Source organism: Chelonia mydas, chromosome 9 (assembly GCF_015237465.2).
Source record: "Chelonia mydas isolate rCheMyd1 chromosome 9, rCheMyd1.pri.v2, whole genome shotgun sequence".
NCBI lineage: Eukaryota > Metazoa > Chordata > Testudines > Cheloniidae > Chelonia > Chelonia mydas.
Window position 1 is genome coordinate 48,579,045 of NC_057855.1, and position 20,535 is coordinate 48,599,579.

Sequence of the window (20,535 nt, forward strand, 5' to 3'; positions counted from 1 at the left end):
GGCTATGGAAATGATGCTTCAAAACAGACAATTCCAAGTGGTGCTAAGGCAATAAACTGAGCACATGGAGGACCCAGAAGAATGAACTCCCTCAGGGATGTGTTTTTGCCCCAACTTTTTTCAGCATATTTACTAATGATCTCCCTCCAACAATCTCAAGGCCATTGGAGTATGTAAATAACATCTGCCTAGCTTCAAGAGACTACAGAAAGATTGAGGACAACCTGAACTAAGACATGGCAGCCATCGGTGCCTATTGCAATAAGTGGAGAGTTAAGTCTAGAGTGTTAAAGATAGTGTCGTCATGCTTTCATCTCAATCACACTAATGCTGCCAGAACTCAACATCTTTTTGAATGGAGAGCAACTGGTATGTGACCCAAAGCCAGTATATCTAGGAGTAACTGGAGCTCACACACTGACCTACAAGGACCACTTCACAAAGGTAGCTCAGAAGATTAAGAGCAGAAATGGCTTTCTAAATAAGCTTGGAAGCTCAACATAGGGAGCTAATGTGCAAGTACTACGCACCTTGGTACTAGTTCTCCACTACTCAGTGAGAGAATACTGTACACCTGTATTAAACTCTTCCTGAAAGCTAGTTGATGTACAACTGAATCAAACAATAATAGTAATAACAGGCTATGGGTATGTCTACTCTACAAAATTAGGTCGATTTTATAGAAGTCGATTTTTAGAAACTGATTTTATACAGTCCATTGTGTATGTCTACACTAAGCACATTAAGTCGGCGGAGTGCGTCCTCACTACCGTGCCTAGCATCAACTTACAGGGTGGTGCACTGTGGGTAGCTATCCCTCAGTTCCCGCAGTCTCCACTGCCCTTTGGAATTCTGGGTTAAGCTCCCAATGTCTGATGGCGCAAACACATTGTCATGGGTGGTTTTAGGTACATGTCATCAGACCCCCCTCCCTCCATGAAAGCAACGGCAGACAATCATTTTGTGCCTTTTTTCCTGGGTCACCTGTGCAGACGCCATATCACGGCAAGCATGGAGCCCGCTCAGCTCACCATTACAGTACGTCTCCTCGGTGCTGCTGGCAGACACGGCACTGCATTGCTACACAGCAGCAGCTTCTTGCCTTTGCGGCAGACGGTGCAGTAGGACTAATAGCCATCGTACGTCTCCTGGGTGCTTCTGGCAGACCTTGGTGAGGTCGATCGGGGCGCCTGGACAGACATGGCTATTCTCCTCTTAGAGCGCTGAATGGGAGCCAGAGACTCCAGGTCATTTTCTTCTTTAAGTTTTGTCTCATGGAGATTCAGTCCTGCCTGGAATATCATGCAAGCTGGAGGCTTCTGCCTCAGGCTGCTCTCCCAGCTGGCAGGACCTCCCGGTCACGCCTACCCCTTGCTCCCATGGCTCATGAAGCCTGGACAGTAGTAAGGAGCAGTTCTACTATAGGCTGAGCAAGTGCAGAATGGTGGTAGAATGTGCCTTTGGACATTTAAAAGCTTGCTGGTACTGTTTGCTGACTAGATCAGACCTCAGCACAACCAACATTCCCATTGTCATTGCTGCTTGCTGTGTGCTCTGTAATATCTGTGAGAGTAAGGGGGAGACGTTTATGTCAGGGTGGGAGGTTAAGGCAAATTGCTTGGCTTTCGATTTTGAGCAGCCAGACACCAGGGCGATTGGAAGAGCACAGCAAGGTGCTCTGCGCATCAGAGAGGCTTTGAAAACCAGTTTCATGACTGGCCAGGCTTCAGTGTGACAGTTGTTTGTTTCTCCTTAATGCAAACCTGCCCCCTTTGTTGATTTTAATTCCCTGTAAGCCAGCCACCCTCTCCCCTTCGAAATAAAGTAACTATTGTTTTGAAACCATGCATTCTTTCTTTATTAATTAAAAAAGAGAGATATCGGACAAGGTAGCCAAGGTGGGGTGGGGGAGGAGGGAAGGACAAGGCCACATTGCTTATTGTAGCCACACTAAAAATCAAACTGTTCGAATGACAGCTTTCTGTTGCTTGGGCCATCCTCTGGAGCGGAGTGACTGGGTGCCTGGAGCCTCCCCCTCCACATTGTTGGGCGTCTGGATGAGGAGGCTATGGAACATGTGGAGGAGGGTAGGCGGTTATTCAGTGGATGCAGCGGGGGCGGGGGTCTGTGCTCTTGGCTTTCCTGCAGCCCCAACAGTTGCTTCATCATGTCCGTTTGCTCCCCCATTAGCCTCAGCATCACGTCCTGCCTCCGCTCTTCGCACTCACATAATTCTTTCCTGGCCTCTGCCACTGAATGCCTCCATGCATTAAGTTGTGCCCTATCAGTGCGGGAGGACTGCATGAGCTCGGAAAACATGTCATCACAAGTGCGGTTTTTTCCGCCTTCTAATCTGCGATAACCTCAGGGACGGAGGTGATGGGGGAGCGTAGAAACATTCTACGCTCTACTATTCTGGGGGCACTGCATGGTCCCTGTGCTGCTGAGCTCGCCAGGCTGACCAAACGGAATGAAATTCAAAAGTTCCCGGGGCTTTTCCTGTGTACCTGGCTAGTGCATCAGAGTTCGAAGTGCTGTCCAGAGCAGTCACAATGGAGCACTCTGGGATAGCTCCTGGAGGGCAATACTGTTGATTTGCGTCCGCACTACCCCAAATTCGACCAAGCAAGGTCGATTTTAGCGCTACGACCCTCATCGGAGAGGAGTACAGAAGTCGATTTGAGGAGCCCTTTAGGTCAACAGAATGGGGTTGGTTGTGTGGATGCAGTCATTTTTAAATCGACCTAACACGGCTAAATTCAACCTAACCCCGTAGTGTAGACCAGGCCTATGAGACTAACAAACACCGAATGGCTACCAGTCCTCTCTAATATCTCACCTCCTAACATCAGGTATTATATTGCTGCAAAGAACCTCCTTCACAAAATCCAAGAGATACCACAATTGTCACTTTTCATAGATATATGGGTGGATGGTTGCCTGGCCACTGACTGTTCATCAGATGACCTCTGTGGACTCCTGGTTCATACTGAGAAAGTAGGGCAATCGGCTAGTTATCTTAGGTGCCTGTACATGAATGCAAGAAGCCTGGGAAACAAGCAGGAAGAATTGGAAGTCCTGGCACAGTCAAGGAATTATGTATGATGTGATTGGAATAACAGAGACTTGGTGGGATAATTCGCATGACTGGAGCACTGTCATGGATGGGTATAAACTGTTCAGGAAGGACAGGCGAGGGAGAAAAGATGGAGGAGTTACACTGTACATAAGAGAGAAGTATGATTGCTCAGAGCTCCAGTACGAAATATTAGTGCCCATCTGGAGAAAAGCCTGTTGAGAGTCTTTGGGTTAAGTTTAGAGGCGAGAGCAGCAAGGGTGATGTCATGGTGGGCATCTGGTATAGACCGCCAGACTGGGAGGATGAGGTAAATGAGGCTTTCTTCGGACAACTAACAGAAGTTTTCAGATCACAGGCCCTGGTTCTCATGGGGGACTTCAGTCACCCTGACATCTGCTGGGAGAGCAATATAGCTGTGCACAGACAATCCAGGAAGTTTTTGGAGAGTCTTGGAGACAAGTGCTGGAGGAACCAGCTAGGTGCCGTGCTTCTCTTGACCTGCTGCTCACAAACAGGGAAGAATTGGTAGGGAAAGTAGAAGTGGGTGGCAACCTGGGCAGCAGTGACCATGAGATGGTCGAGTTCAGGAACCTGACAAAAGGAAAAAAGGAGAGGAGCACAATATGGACTTCAGAAAAGCAGACTTTGACTCCTTCAGGGAACTGATGGGCAGGATCCCCTGGGAGGCTAATATGAGGGGGAAAGAAGTCCAGGAGAGCTGGCTGTATTTTAAAGAAGCCTTATTGAGGGCGCAGGAACAAACCTCCCGATGTGCAGAAAGAATAGTAAATATGGCAGGCGACCAGCTTGGCTTAACAGAGAAATCGTCGAGGGGCTCAAACACAGAAAGGAAGCTTACAAGAAGTGGAAACTTGGACAGATGACTAGGGAGGAGTATAAAAGCTGGACATGCACAAGTCCATGGGTCCGGATCTAATGCATCCGAGGGTGCTGAGGGAGTCTGCTGGTGTGATTGCAGAGCCATTGGCCATTATCTTTGAAAACTCTTGGAGATCGGGGGACATCCCGGACAATTGAAAAAGGCTAATATAGTGCCCATGTTTAAAAAAGGGAAAAAGGAGAATCCAGGATCTACAGACTGGTCAGCCTCACCTCAGTCCCTGGAAAAAGTATGGAGCAGGTCCTCAAGGAATCCATTTTGAAGCACTTGGAGGAGAGGAAGATGATCAGGAACAGTCAACATGGATTCACCAAGGGCAAGTCATGCCTGCCCAATTTGATTGCCTTCTATGATGAGATAATTGGCTCTGTGGATATGGGGAAAGCGGTGGACGTGATATACCTTGTCTTTAGCCAAGCTTTTGATACGGTTTCCCACAGTATTCTTGCCAGCAAGTTAAAGTATGGATTGGATGAGTAGACTATAAGGTGGACAGAAAGCTGACCAGATCGTCCGGCTCAACGGGTAGTGATCAACGGCTTGATGTCTAGTTGGCAGCCAGTATCAAGTGGAGTGCCCCAGGGGTCAGTCCTGGGGCCAGTTTTGTTCAGTATCTTCATTAATGATCTGGATGATGGGATGGATTGCACCCTCAGCAAGTTCGCAGATGACTAAGCTGGGGGGAGAGGTAGATACCCTGGAGGGTAGGGATAGGGTCCAGAGTGACCTAGACAAATTAAAGTATTGCGCCAAAAGAAATCTGATGAGGTTCAACAAGGACAAGTGCAGAGTCCTGTACTGAAGATGGAAGAATCCCATGCACTGCTACAGGCTGGGAGACCGACTAGCTAAGCAGCAGTTCCCCAGAAAAGGACCTGGGGATTACAGTGGACAAGAAGCTGGATATGAGTCAGCAGGTCTGCCCTTGTTGCTAAGACGGCTAACAGCATATTGGGCTGCATTAGTAGGAGCATTGCCAGCAGATCGAGGGAAGTGATTATTCCCCTCTATTTGGCACTGATGAGGCCACATCTGGAGTACTGCGTCCATATTTGGGCCCTCCACTACAGAAAGGATGTGGACAAATTGGAGAGAGTCCAGGGAAGGGCCACAAAAATGATCAGGGGGCTGGGGCACATGACTTACGAGGAGAGGCTGAGGGAACTGGGCTTGTTAGTCTGCAGAAGAGAAGAGTGAGGGGGGATTTGATAGCTGCCTTCAACTACCTGAAGGGGGTTTCCAAAGAGGATGGAGCTCGGCTATTCTCAGTGGTGGCAAATGTCAGAACAAGAAGCAATGGTCTCAAGTTGCAGTGGAGGTCTAGGTTGGATATTAGGAAACACTATTTCACTAGGAGGGTGGTGAAGCACTGGAATGGGTTACCTAGGGAGGTGGTGGAATCTCCATCCTTAGAGGTTTTTAAGGCCTGACTTGACAAAGCCCTGGCTGGGATGATTTAGTTGGGGTTGTTCCTGCTTTGAGCAAGGGGTTGGACTAGATGACCTCCTGAGGTCTCTTCCAACCCTATTCTTCTATGATGCTATTATTCTATGACTGTTACAGACCATTTCTATGGTGGACACTGCCACATAATGATGAGGAGAAAGGGAATGAGCCTCCTCACACAGCCTGATGGGAGGCTGTCTCTGATGCAAGCTCAACTATTTCAGATGAGGGATGGTGAGGTGTGCAGCCAGTGACCACACCTGGGGACTCGGGGACAGGCCTCTGTGTAGTTGGAGTGCAGTTGAGGATGCTGCACACATACTGAATAGTTGCTTGTCCCGTGCTGGCCTGTCAGGAGGACTTTCTAGCTGACCCCAAGGCTATTTAATGGCTAAAACCATGTGATACCTACCTATGGCCTTTTGACTTTTGGCTTGTTTTCTACTTGTACATCTCTTATCTCCCTACTTTGTGTTTTGAACTTTTGACCATCTTTATTGTACCACTTATACATTTGCTTAAAAAGAGAACACTGATATCGCAAATCCAGGGAGCAGATTCAGTATTAGCTACATACTGTCTTCATTTCATGTGCGTACCTGATGTCCTTTAGAGGGGAATGCAAACACAGTATCATAGAACTGGAAGGGACCTTGAGAGGTCTTCTAGTTCAGTCCCCTGCATTCAAGTCAGGACTAAGTATTCTGTAGACCAGTGGTTCTCAAACGTGTTTTTTTCCGCCGACCCCTTGAAAATTGGTGAGGGTCTCGGTGGGCCACTTAATGATCTTTCCAAATGTTGTTTGTACCGTTAGCTAACTATTGTAAAGCGCTTTGGATAAAAGCGCTATATTAATTTAAAAAAATTTTTTTTTGTTCTACAAGTAGAAATACCCAACTCATATTTTAATATCAGTAGTCTTACCTTTCTAATGCGATGTATGTGCCCTCTCTCCCCTGCTGCAGCAGCCCCCGAGCTGGGGCTGGGAAGGAGGGGGAGTCTGTCCCCCGCCACAGCAACCACAGAGTTGAGGCTGGGAAGGAGGGCCATCTCTCCCTGGCAACCACAGTCCTGGAGCTGGAGAAAGTGGCCTCTTTCTCTGGCCGCTGCAGCCCTGCATGTCCAAAATTCCCCCCACTCCCTGTTCTCACCCCACTGCCCCCTACCCACTATTTCCCCCCAAGGCCACCACCTCACCTTACATGTGTGTCTTCTCCAGGGTCCAGGCACCTAATTAATGAAGTCACGCCTGCGCGGCTCCACTAATTAGGTGGGTGGCCCTTCATTCTCTCGTGTGTGGCAACCCAGGCATGCAGCTTAGAGGGAACTATCCTCAGACCACCTGAATGGAGCTCGCAGACCACTGGTGGGCCACAGACCACAGTTTGAGAACCTCTGATGTAGACCATCCCATACAGGTGCTTGTCTAACCTGCTCTTAAAAACCTTCAATGATGGAGATTCCACAATCTCCCTAGGCAATTTGTTCCAGTGTACCAACTACCCTGACAGTTAGGAAGTTTTTCTATGGTCCAACCTAAACCTCCTTTGCTGCAATTTAACCTCTGAGGACAGGACAAGAAGCAATGGACTTAACAAGAACAGTTTTCTCCCTCCTCTCCTCTTTGTAACAACCTTTTATGTACTTAAAAGCTGTTATCATGTCCCCCTTCAGTCTTCTCTTCTCCAGTGTTTTCATGGGGAAATACGCAAAGCCCAAAAGAGCAACATATGTTCTGTTTCTGCAGCTACAATTGAACTGAAAGTGTTAAGTGCATGTAATTCTGTTCGTGGATTGGCATCCTCGTGTACTGATCTCAGGTAACTGGTGCTTCGTGACAACTTCTTGCATCTTGCATGTCTTGAAAGATTCATCTCAGTGCACATCACAGACAGTATCCGTAATCTGATAGAATGATGTATCTGATGATACTAAAACTGTGAAGCTGTTAACTATAGTGCAAAGTGGTTTTGCATCAGAGATTTTGCTTATAGCAATCTGACCATTTTCTGACCATCAAAAGGCATGGCAAATCTGTCCTGGAGAACTGTGACTGACAATGATAGTCTAATGTTGATTTTATGTTAGTTTGGATGGTGCCATTCATTTAAAATGTGCATCAGTTCATATTAACTTCCAAAATGATGCTTGCTTTTGAGCACTGGAGGCATCTTCCAAAAGACCTTTTTAGCCTGGAGTAATAACGGAAAAAGATTCTTACATGATCCTTAAAGGTCTAGCCCCAGTTATGGAAGCATCATCCTGAGACACATGCAGCTTGCTTGATATTTACAAAATTCTTCATCACAAGGAACTCGCTGAAAAAGCAGTGCCCCTCAGATGTTGCCTGAAACAGGAAAGTCCTTGGCCTATTGTTGAAGTCTAAATATGGTGAGTGTTTTTTTTTTTTTTTCCTTACTCTGCATTAGCAGAAGGAAATCAGGGCTTGAAGTGCAGGAAAATAACCTCATAGAAGTGCAGCAGAGGCATGAGCAAAGAGTTCCCAGGAGATCTAATCAACTGCAGTCACAGCAAATGCTCTCAGAACCAGAGAGAAATGAGTTTAAGCTGATTAGAGCCCTTCTGGCAAGCCTGCTACCTGATCCCATTAGTAGGAGACTGCCAGGAAACATCAGCAACTGATACCAGGGCCATAGTTATAGGAAAAATGCCTTAAACATTTATTTCCTTTCAAGGGAAGACTTACAGGCCCTGGAAATCCAAGTAGCCCGTTGAAGTGAAAGGCTTCTGCTCACTTGTCCAGTGGATCCTTGGGGGCAGTTGCATGCACAGCATGGGAGAGGGGGAGGTCATTTCAACCAAGGAGCACTTGGAGTTCACCCTGGGGAGAAGAGCCATATTTTTCCAGCATTTCTTTAGGAATTGTATATGGGTTAGCAGAGACCATGGAAGTGATTCTTCTCTATCCCCAGCCAATCTCCATTATGACCTTGAAAAAGTGGAGTACTGAAAGGAAATATTTGTCCTGCTCTTCAATTCATTAGGGGTAGAGAGGACCTTATCGGGGAGCCAGGGCCCTGAGTTTTCGCCTCTTCACCCTGATTCATTTTAAGGATAAGCTTATTGATATCCCTGTGTCAAAAGTTCTGCATTCTGAGTCAGTCCTCTGGAGAGAAGGAGGAGGACACCTTAGCAAATTGGACCTTTATGAAGCTGGTAGCCTTTGGGGATGGGGGGGCATGGAATCCAATAGGGGCAGAGACAAATTTGAGGGGACCATGCTCTGAGGCTTTTCTCCAGGACTCGCTGCACTGACTGCAGGAGGATGATCAAGAAGCAGAGCTAGGGCATCAGGATCTTGCTAAGCATAATCCCCATAATTATAAGGAGCAATCCAACGACTGCAGTGTGACCATGCAAGCTCATTCAAGAACGTGAGAGTCTCTGGCTTTAGTCTGGCACAAGGAATCCTTGTCCCAAGGGTGCTTCCCTCCATACAGCTGCAAACAGTGCATTCCTTGGGTGATCCCTCAGGAGAGCGGTAAATCCCTATGGTTCAAGTGCAAGCTCTTGCCCATAGAGGAGGGGTCAGCAACCTTTCAGAAGTGGTGTGCCGAGTCTTCATTTCTTCACTCTAATTTAAGGTTTTGCATGCCAGTAATACATTTTAACATTTTTAGAAGGTCTCTTTCTGTAAGTCTATAATATATAACTAAACTATTGTATGTAAAGTAAATAAGGTTTTTAAAATGTTTAAGAAGCTTCATTTAAAATTAAATTAAAACGCAGATCTTATCAATTTAGTGTGATCCTTGCCCTTGCTTTTCCTTGCTGAGTTTTCCAATGTCTGGCACGTATTTGGATACTTTAAGCTGCACACAGGCTTCTGAGTGATCAGTTGTTAACCAGCTCTGAGAGAGACAGAGGACAGATTTCATGTGTGAAAATACCTGTTTGCATTTTCAAATGCTGAAAGCATTGCAAATGCAGTTTTCTTCAAACAGTTAAATTTCACTGGCAGGGATGTCCAGCAGGTCAGAACAGAGGCCCCATGATCTCCCTCGGTAGCTTCAAGTGCACTCCGCAGATCTCCAAACTTTGATGCCCACAATTCTGAGCTTTTTAACTGAATGAGCTGCATTTTGAAATCTTCAACACCCATCCACTGAAGTACAGACAAATTCAAGTCGCTTTTGCTGAACTTTTCAGGTTTAATTAGAAAAGAAAGCATTGGGCCAAATCACTGGAAATCTTAAAATCTGTCAGAAAATTCTGATTCCAGTTCTTGCATGTACATTCTAATCTCAATGTCACACGCAGCGCACTGTTCCACATGGTGTGATAGTGATGTAAGCAGCAAATCAGGACTTAAAATTATCCCAGTACAGTGGCGCTGGAACAATTTTTAAGGTGGGGGTGCTGAGTTGCACACCCTCTTGCCCCTGTCTGCACCCCTCACTGCCCCAGGCTGAGGCTAGTGGGCCACAGCTAGGGGCAGCTGCAGAGCCCCGGGCCAGTGGCCGGGACTCCAGGCTGGCAGCAGAGCCCCCTGGACCGGTTGCAGGGACCCGGGGCCGACAGCGGGCTGAACAGGGCCGGCGGCCGGAACCCCGACTGACAACGGAGCCCCCGGGACCAGTGGCCAGGCCCCAGGCAGTGTGAGTGCCACTGAAAATCAGTTTGCATGTCGCAGGTTCCCTGCCCCTGGCATAGAGAGTCACCAACAGCAGAGATGGCATGACTGAGGAGAAGAGGATAAGCCAGATGAAAGGAAACAGTCTGCCCCGAGGCTTTTTTGATATTAGCACAGTCCCTGAGGTTTTTTGGCTGATTTCTGACCTACTGAAGCAAAGAATCAGGCATCCTTAGACTCACAGATTATAAATACTGAAGGGACCACTATGATCATCTAGTCAGACTTCTTGGTTAATACAAGCCATAGAACTTGCCTGAATTAAATCCTGTTTGAACTATAGCGTAACTTCTAGTAAAACTTCCAATCTTGATTTCTATATTGCCAGTAATGAAGAATCCAATACAACCTTTGGTAAGTTTTTTTTTCCAATGGTTAATTAGTCACTGCCAAATATTTGTACCTTTTCTTTCGTCTGAAATTGTCTGTCCTCCACTTCCAGCCATCGGATATTGTTATATCTGCATAGGCTAGCTTGAATTGCTCATTATCAAATGTTTGTTCCCCAGGGAGGTATTTATAGAGTGTAATCAGGTCACTCCTTAGCTTTGTTAAACTAAATAGCTTGAGCTCCTTCAATAGCTCACTCTAAGGTATGTTTTCCATTCCTTCAGTCATTCTCGTGCCTCTTCCTTGAACCCTCTCTGGTTTTTTGAGGTGTTTCTTGAATTGTGGACACCAGAACTGAACACAGTATTCTAGTAGCAGTCACACCAGTGCCAAATACAGAGGTAAAATAACCTCTCTATTCCTTATCGATGTTCCCCTGCTTATGCATCCCAGGATAGCATTACGTTAGCTCTTTTGGCCACACTGGGATCCTCGTGTTCACCATGACTCCCAAATCTTTTTCAGAGTCACTGCTTCCCAGATTAGTCCCCCATCCTGTAAGTATGGCCTACGTGCTTTGTTCCAAGATGTTTGATCTTACATTTGGCCATACTGAAACACACAGTGTTTGCGCCCAGCTTACCAAGTGATCCAGTTCGCTCTCTGTCAGTGATCTATCCCCTTCATTATTTACTATTCCCTCAATTTTTGTCATCTGCAAACTTTCAGTGATTGTTTTCTTCCAGATCATTGATAAAAATGTCAAATAGCATAGGGCCAAGAACCGATCTCTACAGGGCACCTCTAGAAATACACCTGCTGAATTATTATGTTGGGATTTGTCAGTTAGCCACTTTTTAATCCATTTGATGTATGCCGTATTGATTTTATATTTTTCTAGTGTCTTAATCAAAGTGATGTGCAGTACCAAGTCAAATGTCTTACAGAAGTTTTAACAGATTATATCAACTAGGGCTGTCAAGCGATTAAAAAAATAATCATGATTAATCGTGCGATTAAAAAAATAATCATGATTAATCGTGCGATTAAAAAAATTAAGAGTGTGATTAATCGCACTGTTAAACAATAATAATACCATTTATTTAAATATTTTTGGATGTTTTCTACATTATCAAATATATTGATTTCAGTTACAATACAGAATACAAAGTATACAGTGCTCACTTTATATTTATTTTTTATTACAAATCTTGGCATTGTAAAAAACACAAAAGAAATAGTATTTTTCAATTCCCCCATCAGAAATACTGTAATGCAATCTCTTTATCATGAAAGTTGAACTTACAAATGTAGAATTATGTACAAAAAACCTGCATTCAAAAACAAAACAATGTAAAACTTTAGAGCCTACAAATCAACTCAGTCCTACTTCTTCAGCTAATTGCTCAGACAAACAAGTTTGTTTACATTTAGGGGAGATAATGCTGCCAGCTTCTTGTTTACAATGTCACCTGAAAGTGAGAACAGGCATTCGCGTGGCACTGATGTAGCTGGCCTCACAAAATATTTATGTGCCAAATGCAATAAAGATTCATATGTCCCTTCATGCTTCAACCTCCGTTTCAGAGGACATGCTTCCATGCTGATGATGGGTTCTGCTTGATAATGATTCAAAGCAATGTAGACCAACACATGTTAATTTTCATCATCTGAGTCAGATGCCACCAGCAGAAGGTTGATTTTCTTTTTTGGTGGTTCGGGTTCTGTAGTTTCCGCATCAAACTGTTGCTCTTTTAAGACTTCTGAAAGCATGGTCTACACCTCATCCCTCTCAGATTTTGGACGGCACTTCAGATTCTTAAAACTTGGGTCGAATGCTGAAGCTATTTTTAGAAATCTCACATTGGTATCTTCTTTGCATTTTGTCAAATCTGCAGTGAAAGTATTCTTAAAATGAACATGTGCTAGGTCGTCATCCAAGACTGCTATAACATGAAATATATGGCAGACTGTGGGTAAAACAGAGCAGGAGATGTACAATTCTCCCCCAAGGAGTTCAGTCACAAATTTAATTGATGCATTATTTTTTTAACAAGCATCATCAGCGTGGAAGCATGGCCTCTGGAATGGTGACCAAAGCCTGAAGGGGCATATGAATGTTTAGTATATCTGGCACGTAAATATCTTGCAATTCCGGCTACAAAAGAGCCATGTGAACGCCTGTTCTCACTTTCAGGTGATATTGTAAATAAGAAGTGGGCAGCGTTATCTCCCGTCAATGTAAACAAACTTGACTGTCTTAGCGATTGGCTGAACAAGAAGTAGATCTGAGTGGACTTGTAGACTCTAAAGTTTTACACTGTTTTGTTTTTGAGTGGAGTTATGTAACAAAAAAAGTCTACATTGTAAATTGCACTTTCATGATAGAGATTGCATTACAATACTTGTATGAGGTAAATTGAAAAATACTATTTATCATTTTTACAGTGCAAATATTTGTAATAGAAAATAATATAAAGTGAGCACTGTACACTTTTTTCTGTTGTATCTGAAATCAATATATTTGAAAATGTAGAAAAACGTTCAAAAAATTTAATACATTTTCAATTGGTATTCTGTTGTTAACAGTGCAATTAAAACTGCAATTAATCGAGATGAATTTTTTAATTGCAATTAATTTTTTGAGTCAATCACATGAGTTAACTGTGATTAATCAAAAGCCCTAATATCAACACTATTATCTTTATCAACCAAGCTGTGATCTCATTTTTTTTAAATCTAGTTTGTTTGACAGGATCTATTTTCATCAATCCATATTGATTGGCATTAATTATATTATCCTCCTTTCATTTTTTATTAATCTGTCTCAGATCAGCTGTTTCATTATTTTTCCTGTGATCGAGGTCAGGCTGACAAGCCTAAAATTAGCCAGGTCATCCAGTTTATCCTTTTAAAATATTGGCATAACATTTGCTTTCTTCTAGTCCTCTGGAATGTCCCCTGTGTTCCAAGATTTATTGAAAATCAACTTTCACTGTTCAGTGAGCTACTCAATCAGCTCTTTGATAACTCTTGTATGTAAGTTATCCGAACTTGTTGATTTAAAAATGTCATACTGTAATAGCTACTGTTTAACATCCTCATGAGATACTATTGAAATGGAAAGTATTTCATCATAATATGATATGATTGTGATGCTGGCAGACCAGGTGCCAACTCTTGCCAAGGCTGTAGGCATCAGCTGAGCACTGACAAATTCATATCTGGAAACCAGACCAGCTCACCTGTATGTTAGTATTGTTCAAGGGAGGTGTTAGACTCTGTGGAATGCTTGTAAATTAATATATGCAGCAACTTAACTTGTAATATCTGTATCCCTTTGTGACAAAGTGAGAATGTTCTTAATGTTTTCTCTGAATCCTGGTGGGTACCTCAGTTTCCCCTATGCATTTCTTAAGTATCTAGGTGATGGGATAAGGGTGTGTGATTGTTGCAGAGCCCTAGAGTGCAGGGGTGTGCAGGGTTCTGCTCAGAGAATGGCCGACACCCTGTCTCCTGGCAATTGATGGCCCAGGCCCCTCACCTGCAAGGTGCCAACTGAAGGTGTTGGAGAACAAAGAGATCAGGTGGCCTCCTTGTCCGGGAAAGAGACAAAGGCCAGAAGAGGGGCTGGAGGGAGTTTCAGTTTGGAGCTGGTTGGGGAAACGGAGGGAGGCCCAGAACCAGAGTCTGGGCTCCCTACCCCCCAAGATGGACCTGCTCTTGATGCGTCCTGTTTTCTGTACCTACAAGCTCTGTTTTGGACTATGTCCTTTCTCAGTTGTGCCATTTGGGTCATCTAGTAAACTTTTCTTAAATAATTCCCAATTATCATTCACATTTTTTTATTAAAATCTCTGGGGGTGGGGAGTTTATAGTTTTGTTTTGTTTTTTCATAATTTTTTTTCAGCTTTCTGAAATTGGTCCTTTAAGTAGCAACTACTTTGGTTTGGACTTCATTCTGTTTGCACATTATAAATTTGTCTCTCAGCTGCCACTGATTTTTAGTTCTGTGATCAATTCCTCTTTATCTGTCAAGATGATGTCTAATACAGAATTTCCTTTAGCTGGCGGGAACACTTTGAGTTAGGAAATTGTCATCTATAATATTTAGAAATTCTGAGGGTGTTGTTATAGTACTGGCTACATGAGACCTCCTGTATATGTTACTCATATTGAAGGCCCCCTATGATCTCTCAGCTTTTTTTCCTCCTGTGACGAAGTGGGTGTTTTTGACACCTCCACGTTATAGATGTGTTTAGGGAGCTGGTCATCCTGTCCCATCCTTGTCCCATTGTAGAACCTTGCCCCCCTCTTTGCAGCTAAGAGCCTGTCTTCCTGATCAGGATGATTAAGGGTCAGTGTACGCCACTGCTTAAGTCGATCTAACTTACATTGCCCAGGGGTGGAAAAAGCCTCACACACCCCCACCGAGCAATGCAAGTTTTGCTCTGTCCACACTGGTACTATGTTGGTGGGAAACCTTCTCCCACCAACATAGCTTCCACTTCTCAGAGGTGGAGTAATTATGCCAACAGGAGAGCGCTCTCCTGTCAGCATAGTGCATCTTCACCAGATGCACTACAACGGTGCAGCTGTGCCGATGTAGCTCTGTAGTGTAGACTTGCCCTAAGCTACGGGGAGCTATGGCCACTCTACTTCTGAATGAGAGCATCCACCGGGCTTAATGTGCTTTAATTTATGTACATAGATTTCACCCCTTTAGCTGATTCACCTTAATTTTCCTGAGTGTTCCCATGTAGACATGGCCTTAGTGAAGAAATGAGAAATCCCTGGCCATGATTTGTCAGGAAATCAAAAGATATTTCATGACAATGTGAGTTGCAGTCTATATAATTTTATGAAAAGATGCTAATGAGTGTGAATATAATGTAACTGGAATATGCTTCATGCAAAAGGTCTCTTGTAAGGTATCATTACAAAGCTTATAATCTGTGTGTGGTCATCCTATTTGTATAAATGTATCACTTGTATCTGAAACTAGAAAAATGAAATATAACTGTGAGGTCCTATTGTAATTATGCAACGTGTGGGCCATTAATGGTGGTTTGGAATCTTGATGGCTCCCATCAACCAGGACAATTGACTGTGGATGGCTCTCTTTGCTTGCAGCCCTTCCTGTGAGTCACGAAGGCTTGGGGTCTCACAGGACATGTGACCATGTCACCTGGTACTGAAATCCATCCTAAACCTGGTGCTTTTCCATTTAAAAGCGGGGGGGAGGGACACCAAGAGAGACAAAAGATTCCTGCCTTGTGCCAAAGCTATATAAGGCGGTGGAACAGAACAAAGGAGGCTGCAATCATGAGAAATCCCCTAGCTACCACCTGAGCTGGAACAAGAGCTGTACTGGGGAAAGAATTGTGCCCAAACTAGGAAGGCGTCGAATCTGTGATAGAAGCTTATTGACACATCTCTGAAGGTGAGATTTTATCTAAATTCAGGTTACTTACTGTATTAGGCATAGACTTGTGTGTTTTGTTTTATTTTGTTTGGTAATTTGTTCTGTCTGTTACTACTTGGAACCACTTAAATCCTACTTTTTGTATTTAATAAAATCACTTTTTACTTATTAATTAACCCAGAGTGTGTATTAATACTTGGGGGAGGGGGGGAAACAGCTGCGCATATCTCTCTAGCAGTGTTATAGAGGACGAACAATTTGAGTTTACCCTGTATAAGCTTTATAAAACGGTAAAATGGATTTATTTGGGGTTTGGACCCCACTGGGAGTTGGGCATCTGAGTGTTGGAGACAGAAACACTTCTTAAGCTGTTTTCAGTTAAGCCTGTAGTTTGTCGGACGTGGTTCAGACTTGGGTCTGAGTTTGTAGCCGGCAAGCATGTCTGGCACAACCAGGCAGGGTTCTGGAGCCCCAAACTGCCAGGGGAAACGGCTTAAAGGTAGTCTCAACACATCAGTTGGCAGTTCCCAAGGGGTTTTCTGTGATCCACCCCATCACAGCACCGGTGAGCAGAGAGAAGAAAAAAAGTGTTTCCTATTCTCCCTAGACTCTGGTTACTTGTCTGCCTGCCCTTAAGTTATGAGCAGTTTGTCCCAGTTGTCTCTCTGGAAAGTGCTGAGTGCATTATGGGTACTGCATTATTATTAACTAAATGCCAGGAGAACAATCAATACTCACTACATCACGGTGTGTCTCCACTGTAACTCTTAACCTGTCCTGTCTCATCTCACCTGTGTTTTATCTTATGTATTAATCACCGCCTCCTGTAACTCATTTTAGTATGTAATTTGTACGGTCAACAATTCTGCTTTAATAAAAAGTGAATAAACTCCCTGTGACAGCATTTTGGGACACACCAATATTTTATTCCTGGGGGAATTCTATGCCAAAAAATTAAAAATTCTGCACACAGTATTTTAAAATTCTGCATATTTTGACAAAATAACACAATATAATCACTCCAGTTTCAGTTATTTTGGTAATTTATTGCAAAATACCTGTCAACAATATAGACAACAGCAAAAAAGATTCCCCCAGGAGAAGAGAATTAAAGAAATCCCTACAACAACCCAGCTCCAGTTTGGAGGGATGCTGGAGGGGGCCGTGTGGAGCCCCCAGAGCCCAGACTCCTGCACTCCCATCCCCCCAGAGCCTAGCTGCAGGGCACCCCCCACACCAGACACCAGCACCCCCAGTGCCTTTACTCCCCCCAGCTTCTTTACTGTCCTGCCAGGGTGTTACCTGGGGTTCTTTCAACTCAAAGCTCTTGGTAACTTTTACTCTGTGCGAGGTGTATCAGGAAATAAATCAGGGGAGACACGGCCGCCCGACCTATAGATGGCTGGCACAAACAGGACAACACAAGAGTGCTTTCACTTAAAGCTAAACTTTACTTAGTCTCAAGCACTTATACACACGTCCGTAACAGGTTAGTAAAATGCCCCCAACCCTGGATAATTACCAAAGCTGAGTGCGGCTCTCGAGTGGCACAGCGGCAGCCAATCTGCTGCTGCGGAACACAAGATGCATCCAGAGGGAGAGTCCAGTCCTGAAGAGTCCCACCACCTCAAACTTCCCCCCTTTATTTATACATTAGTAATAGAATGACATGTCCCCTAAAGAAAACTTGTCAAGCAAGCTATTTCAATGGTCAAGCAAGAGGCTTTCTTCTGATTATTGATTAACCAGGTGTGGGTTTTTCCAGAGTTTGCAGCCTTGAGGCCCCAATAGACATTCCTGGGGCACATCCTGCTCTTCTAAGATGCATGTATCAGCATCTTCAACACAATTCTTATCAGGAAGGACATGGGGTCAAGCTGCCCTCTCTGTGGCACCCAAAGACCCCCCTCCCCTCCTGCCTTCGTTAAACTGAGACGCTGAATGGCCAATTTACAGCCTGCTGACTTGGCTGCTTTTAGCAATAAGCCATAGTGATTTCAGGCACTTTACTGGTTTGCCAAAGTCTTCCTGTACAAGGGGACATGTTGTGGTGCAGCCCTGCCCTTCCTCGCCTTTTGCCAGAGCTGGGTCTTCCAGGCCCTCTCCCATCCCTGAGAGAATGAGGATCAAGCAGAGCATGCAGCCTCCAGCCCAGCCAGGCTGGACATTCCACTCACTGTGAGTTGGGCTCTGCAGAGTCCTAGTGGCCCCTAGAGGCGGCCAGCAGCTTTGCAGCCTTAATTCTGCAGAGGACATAGGGAATTCTGCAAAATTCTGCATTGCGCAGTGGTGCAGAATTCCCCCAGGAGTAAATATTTGGACAGGCTGCCAAATTTATCTTATGTTGTTCCTGTAGTCAGTGTAATTGGGTGACTCTAGTATTGACTAACTAGTGCAAAATTAGCAAATCTACCATTATAAATCAATTATTTTGACTTCATCTAACAATCTTACTTCTGCTGTGCAACTAATGCACTCTTGAGTCCTTTTTCTAAAGTTTTTTTTTATTAGAATAGATTTTGGACTAGCCAGCAAATGTTTTGGAAGCTTGTCTAACTACTTCCTGTTAGTCTGCTAGGCAAAGTATTTGGAACTTGCCTTTTATACAGACCATTACATGTGATGAGTTGTATCCTGAAATTACCAACAAATCATTTCAGTATTCTTCTTTGTATTTAACCTTTCAGCATGAATATTATGGGTTTTCTGTTATTACTTCTATTTTGATTTTATCTATGTAATGTGTTTATGATCTAATTTTATCACAAAATGTAAAGTGAGTTTTTTATCTTAAACGTCCATCCTTAACACTCAGCTATACTTTTTCATTCTTTCAAAGAAAAACGGTAGCAACAGTCCTAACCTACCAGCATGCATAAGAGAGCTTCGATGCATTCCAGTGGGATGCAAAGGTGATTGTTTGGTATTTCTGTGCAGAGTTTATCTCCTCTCTCATGAGAACTTTTGTCCTAACTGTAACATTTTTTGCCATTTCCAGACAGCTGTGTGCACCATAGGCTGAACTTCTCCAACATTATATTAAGGCCAGTGGGCACAATCCTGAGCTAGGCTTTGTTCTGGCTAGACTATCTTCAATAGGAGTTTGCTTGAATATTGGCCACGCTGGTTCTCGTCTTAAGCTTTATTTGGGAGACACTGTGATACAAGTTAGTGAGAAGACGAACTGAGTTTATGCTGTTGAGCAAATTTTTAATCTGTAGCTACTGGCAAAGTGGTCCTGCAAAATGAAGGAGTGAAGATTATGTGAGCCAAAGGGTGGGGTTTGACCCTAGCATGATGGTTGCCAGTAAGAAGTCAGGCTTTGATTTTTTTTTACCAGTTTTCCCAAATACATACGGTATTTGTGATTATCTTGTGTCGGAAATATTCCTAAACCCTGACTCCTTTGTCTTTCTTACAAAATGGGAGTAAACAGAGAGCATTAAAATGTAAAAATGTTATGATCTGTATTTTTGTTAATCACAGCTTTTAATTTTTTAACACAGGATCCAGTTTATGGTAGAGGGAAACTTGGAGAAATTCAGGGACTTGTACTGGGGATGCTGGACACATTTAACTATGAGCAAGTAAGTTGTGTGTGCCTCTTCATTCTGCCCATTGCTAAATAAAGGGCCTAACTAGTGTTGCCTAGAAGAGGAGTTATTCTTTCTTTTCGGTTCATTAATTGTCAGGAACTAACACAGTACTTTAAAAAAAAAATCAGGTAAATGGAAACCCAGCTTTTGTCAGCCTCAAAAGATGTGTGCCTTCCTATAGTTCTATGAGGCACTGAAAAACAAAGCACTACAGGGAAATCATTTTTTAAATAGATTGCCAACTACACAGTTAAACATCAAGGAGTCCTTGTGGCATCTTAGAGACTAATAAATTTATTTGGGCATAAGCTTTCGTGGGCTAAAACCCAGTTCATCAGATGCATGGAGTGGAAAATACAGTAGGCAGGTGTAAATACACAGCACATGAAAAGATGGGAGTTGCCTGACTTTTCATGTGCTGTGTATTTAGACCTGCCTACTGTATTTTCCACTCCATGCATCTGATGAAGTGGGTTTTAGCCCATGAAAGCTTATGCCCAAATAAATTTTAGTCTCTAAGATGCCACAAGGACTCCTTGTTGTTTTTGCTGATACAGACTAACACAGCTACCACTCTGAAACAGTTAAACATGTGTCAGAGCTGATTGCCCACTCTGGCACTTCAAGTGCGGAAGGTGGGGGCTTGCAAGGATTTTAAAAATTAATACTGGCCACTCCAGGCTGGTATTAAACTCCCAAAGTCACAGCTTTTCTCTGACCTTGAATGGGTAGATGCTGCCACCACCAAAGTGCAAACAAAAACACAACCCTTTGAGAACCCAGGAAGGAACACTTGGGAATTCTTTCCTGTGGGGTTACCCTCAAGCCCTTTCTCTCTCTCTCACACACACACAATAGCTGAGAAAAAAACAAAGGAAATCAGCTGTTGCCACCAGCTAATTAAACAACATATGCAAAAACCTCTTAGGGACACAAAAATCCAATCCTGTTTTTAAAAAAGGTAAAATTTATTAAAAACAAAAAGAAAGGAAATACATTTGGAACTTAGGCTTTTTGCTAGATCTTGTAATTGTTTCTTTTAAAAATTAAGCATCAAGATAGCTCTCTTGAGGTTCAGGTTACAAGCAAAACAAAAGCATCTGG

At 43.7% G+C, this 20,535-nt stretch overlaps 1 protein-coding gene across 5 annotated transcripts in view; it reads left to right on the forward strand.

Annotated features, from left to right (window-relative positions):
* VPS8 (VPS8 subunit of CORVET complex) overlaps window positions 1-20,535 on the forward strand; it is a 231,790-nt gene that overhangs the window by 178,464 nt on the left and 32,791 nt on the right. For 4 of the 5 annotated variants that reach the window (XM_007052610.4, XM_037909562.2, XM_043523177.1 and 1 more), the window contains one exon: window positions 19,342-19,422. The exons of the other annotated variant lie outside the window; for it this stretch is intronic. In XM_007052610.4, coding sequence (XP_007052672.2) covers window positions 19,342-19,422 — 81 coding nt within the window. The remainder of the gene's footprint in view (window positions 1-19,341; window positions 19,423-20,535) is intronic. 5 annotated transcript variants of the gene reach the window in all.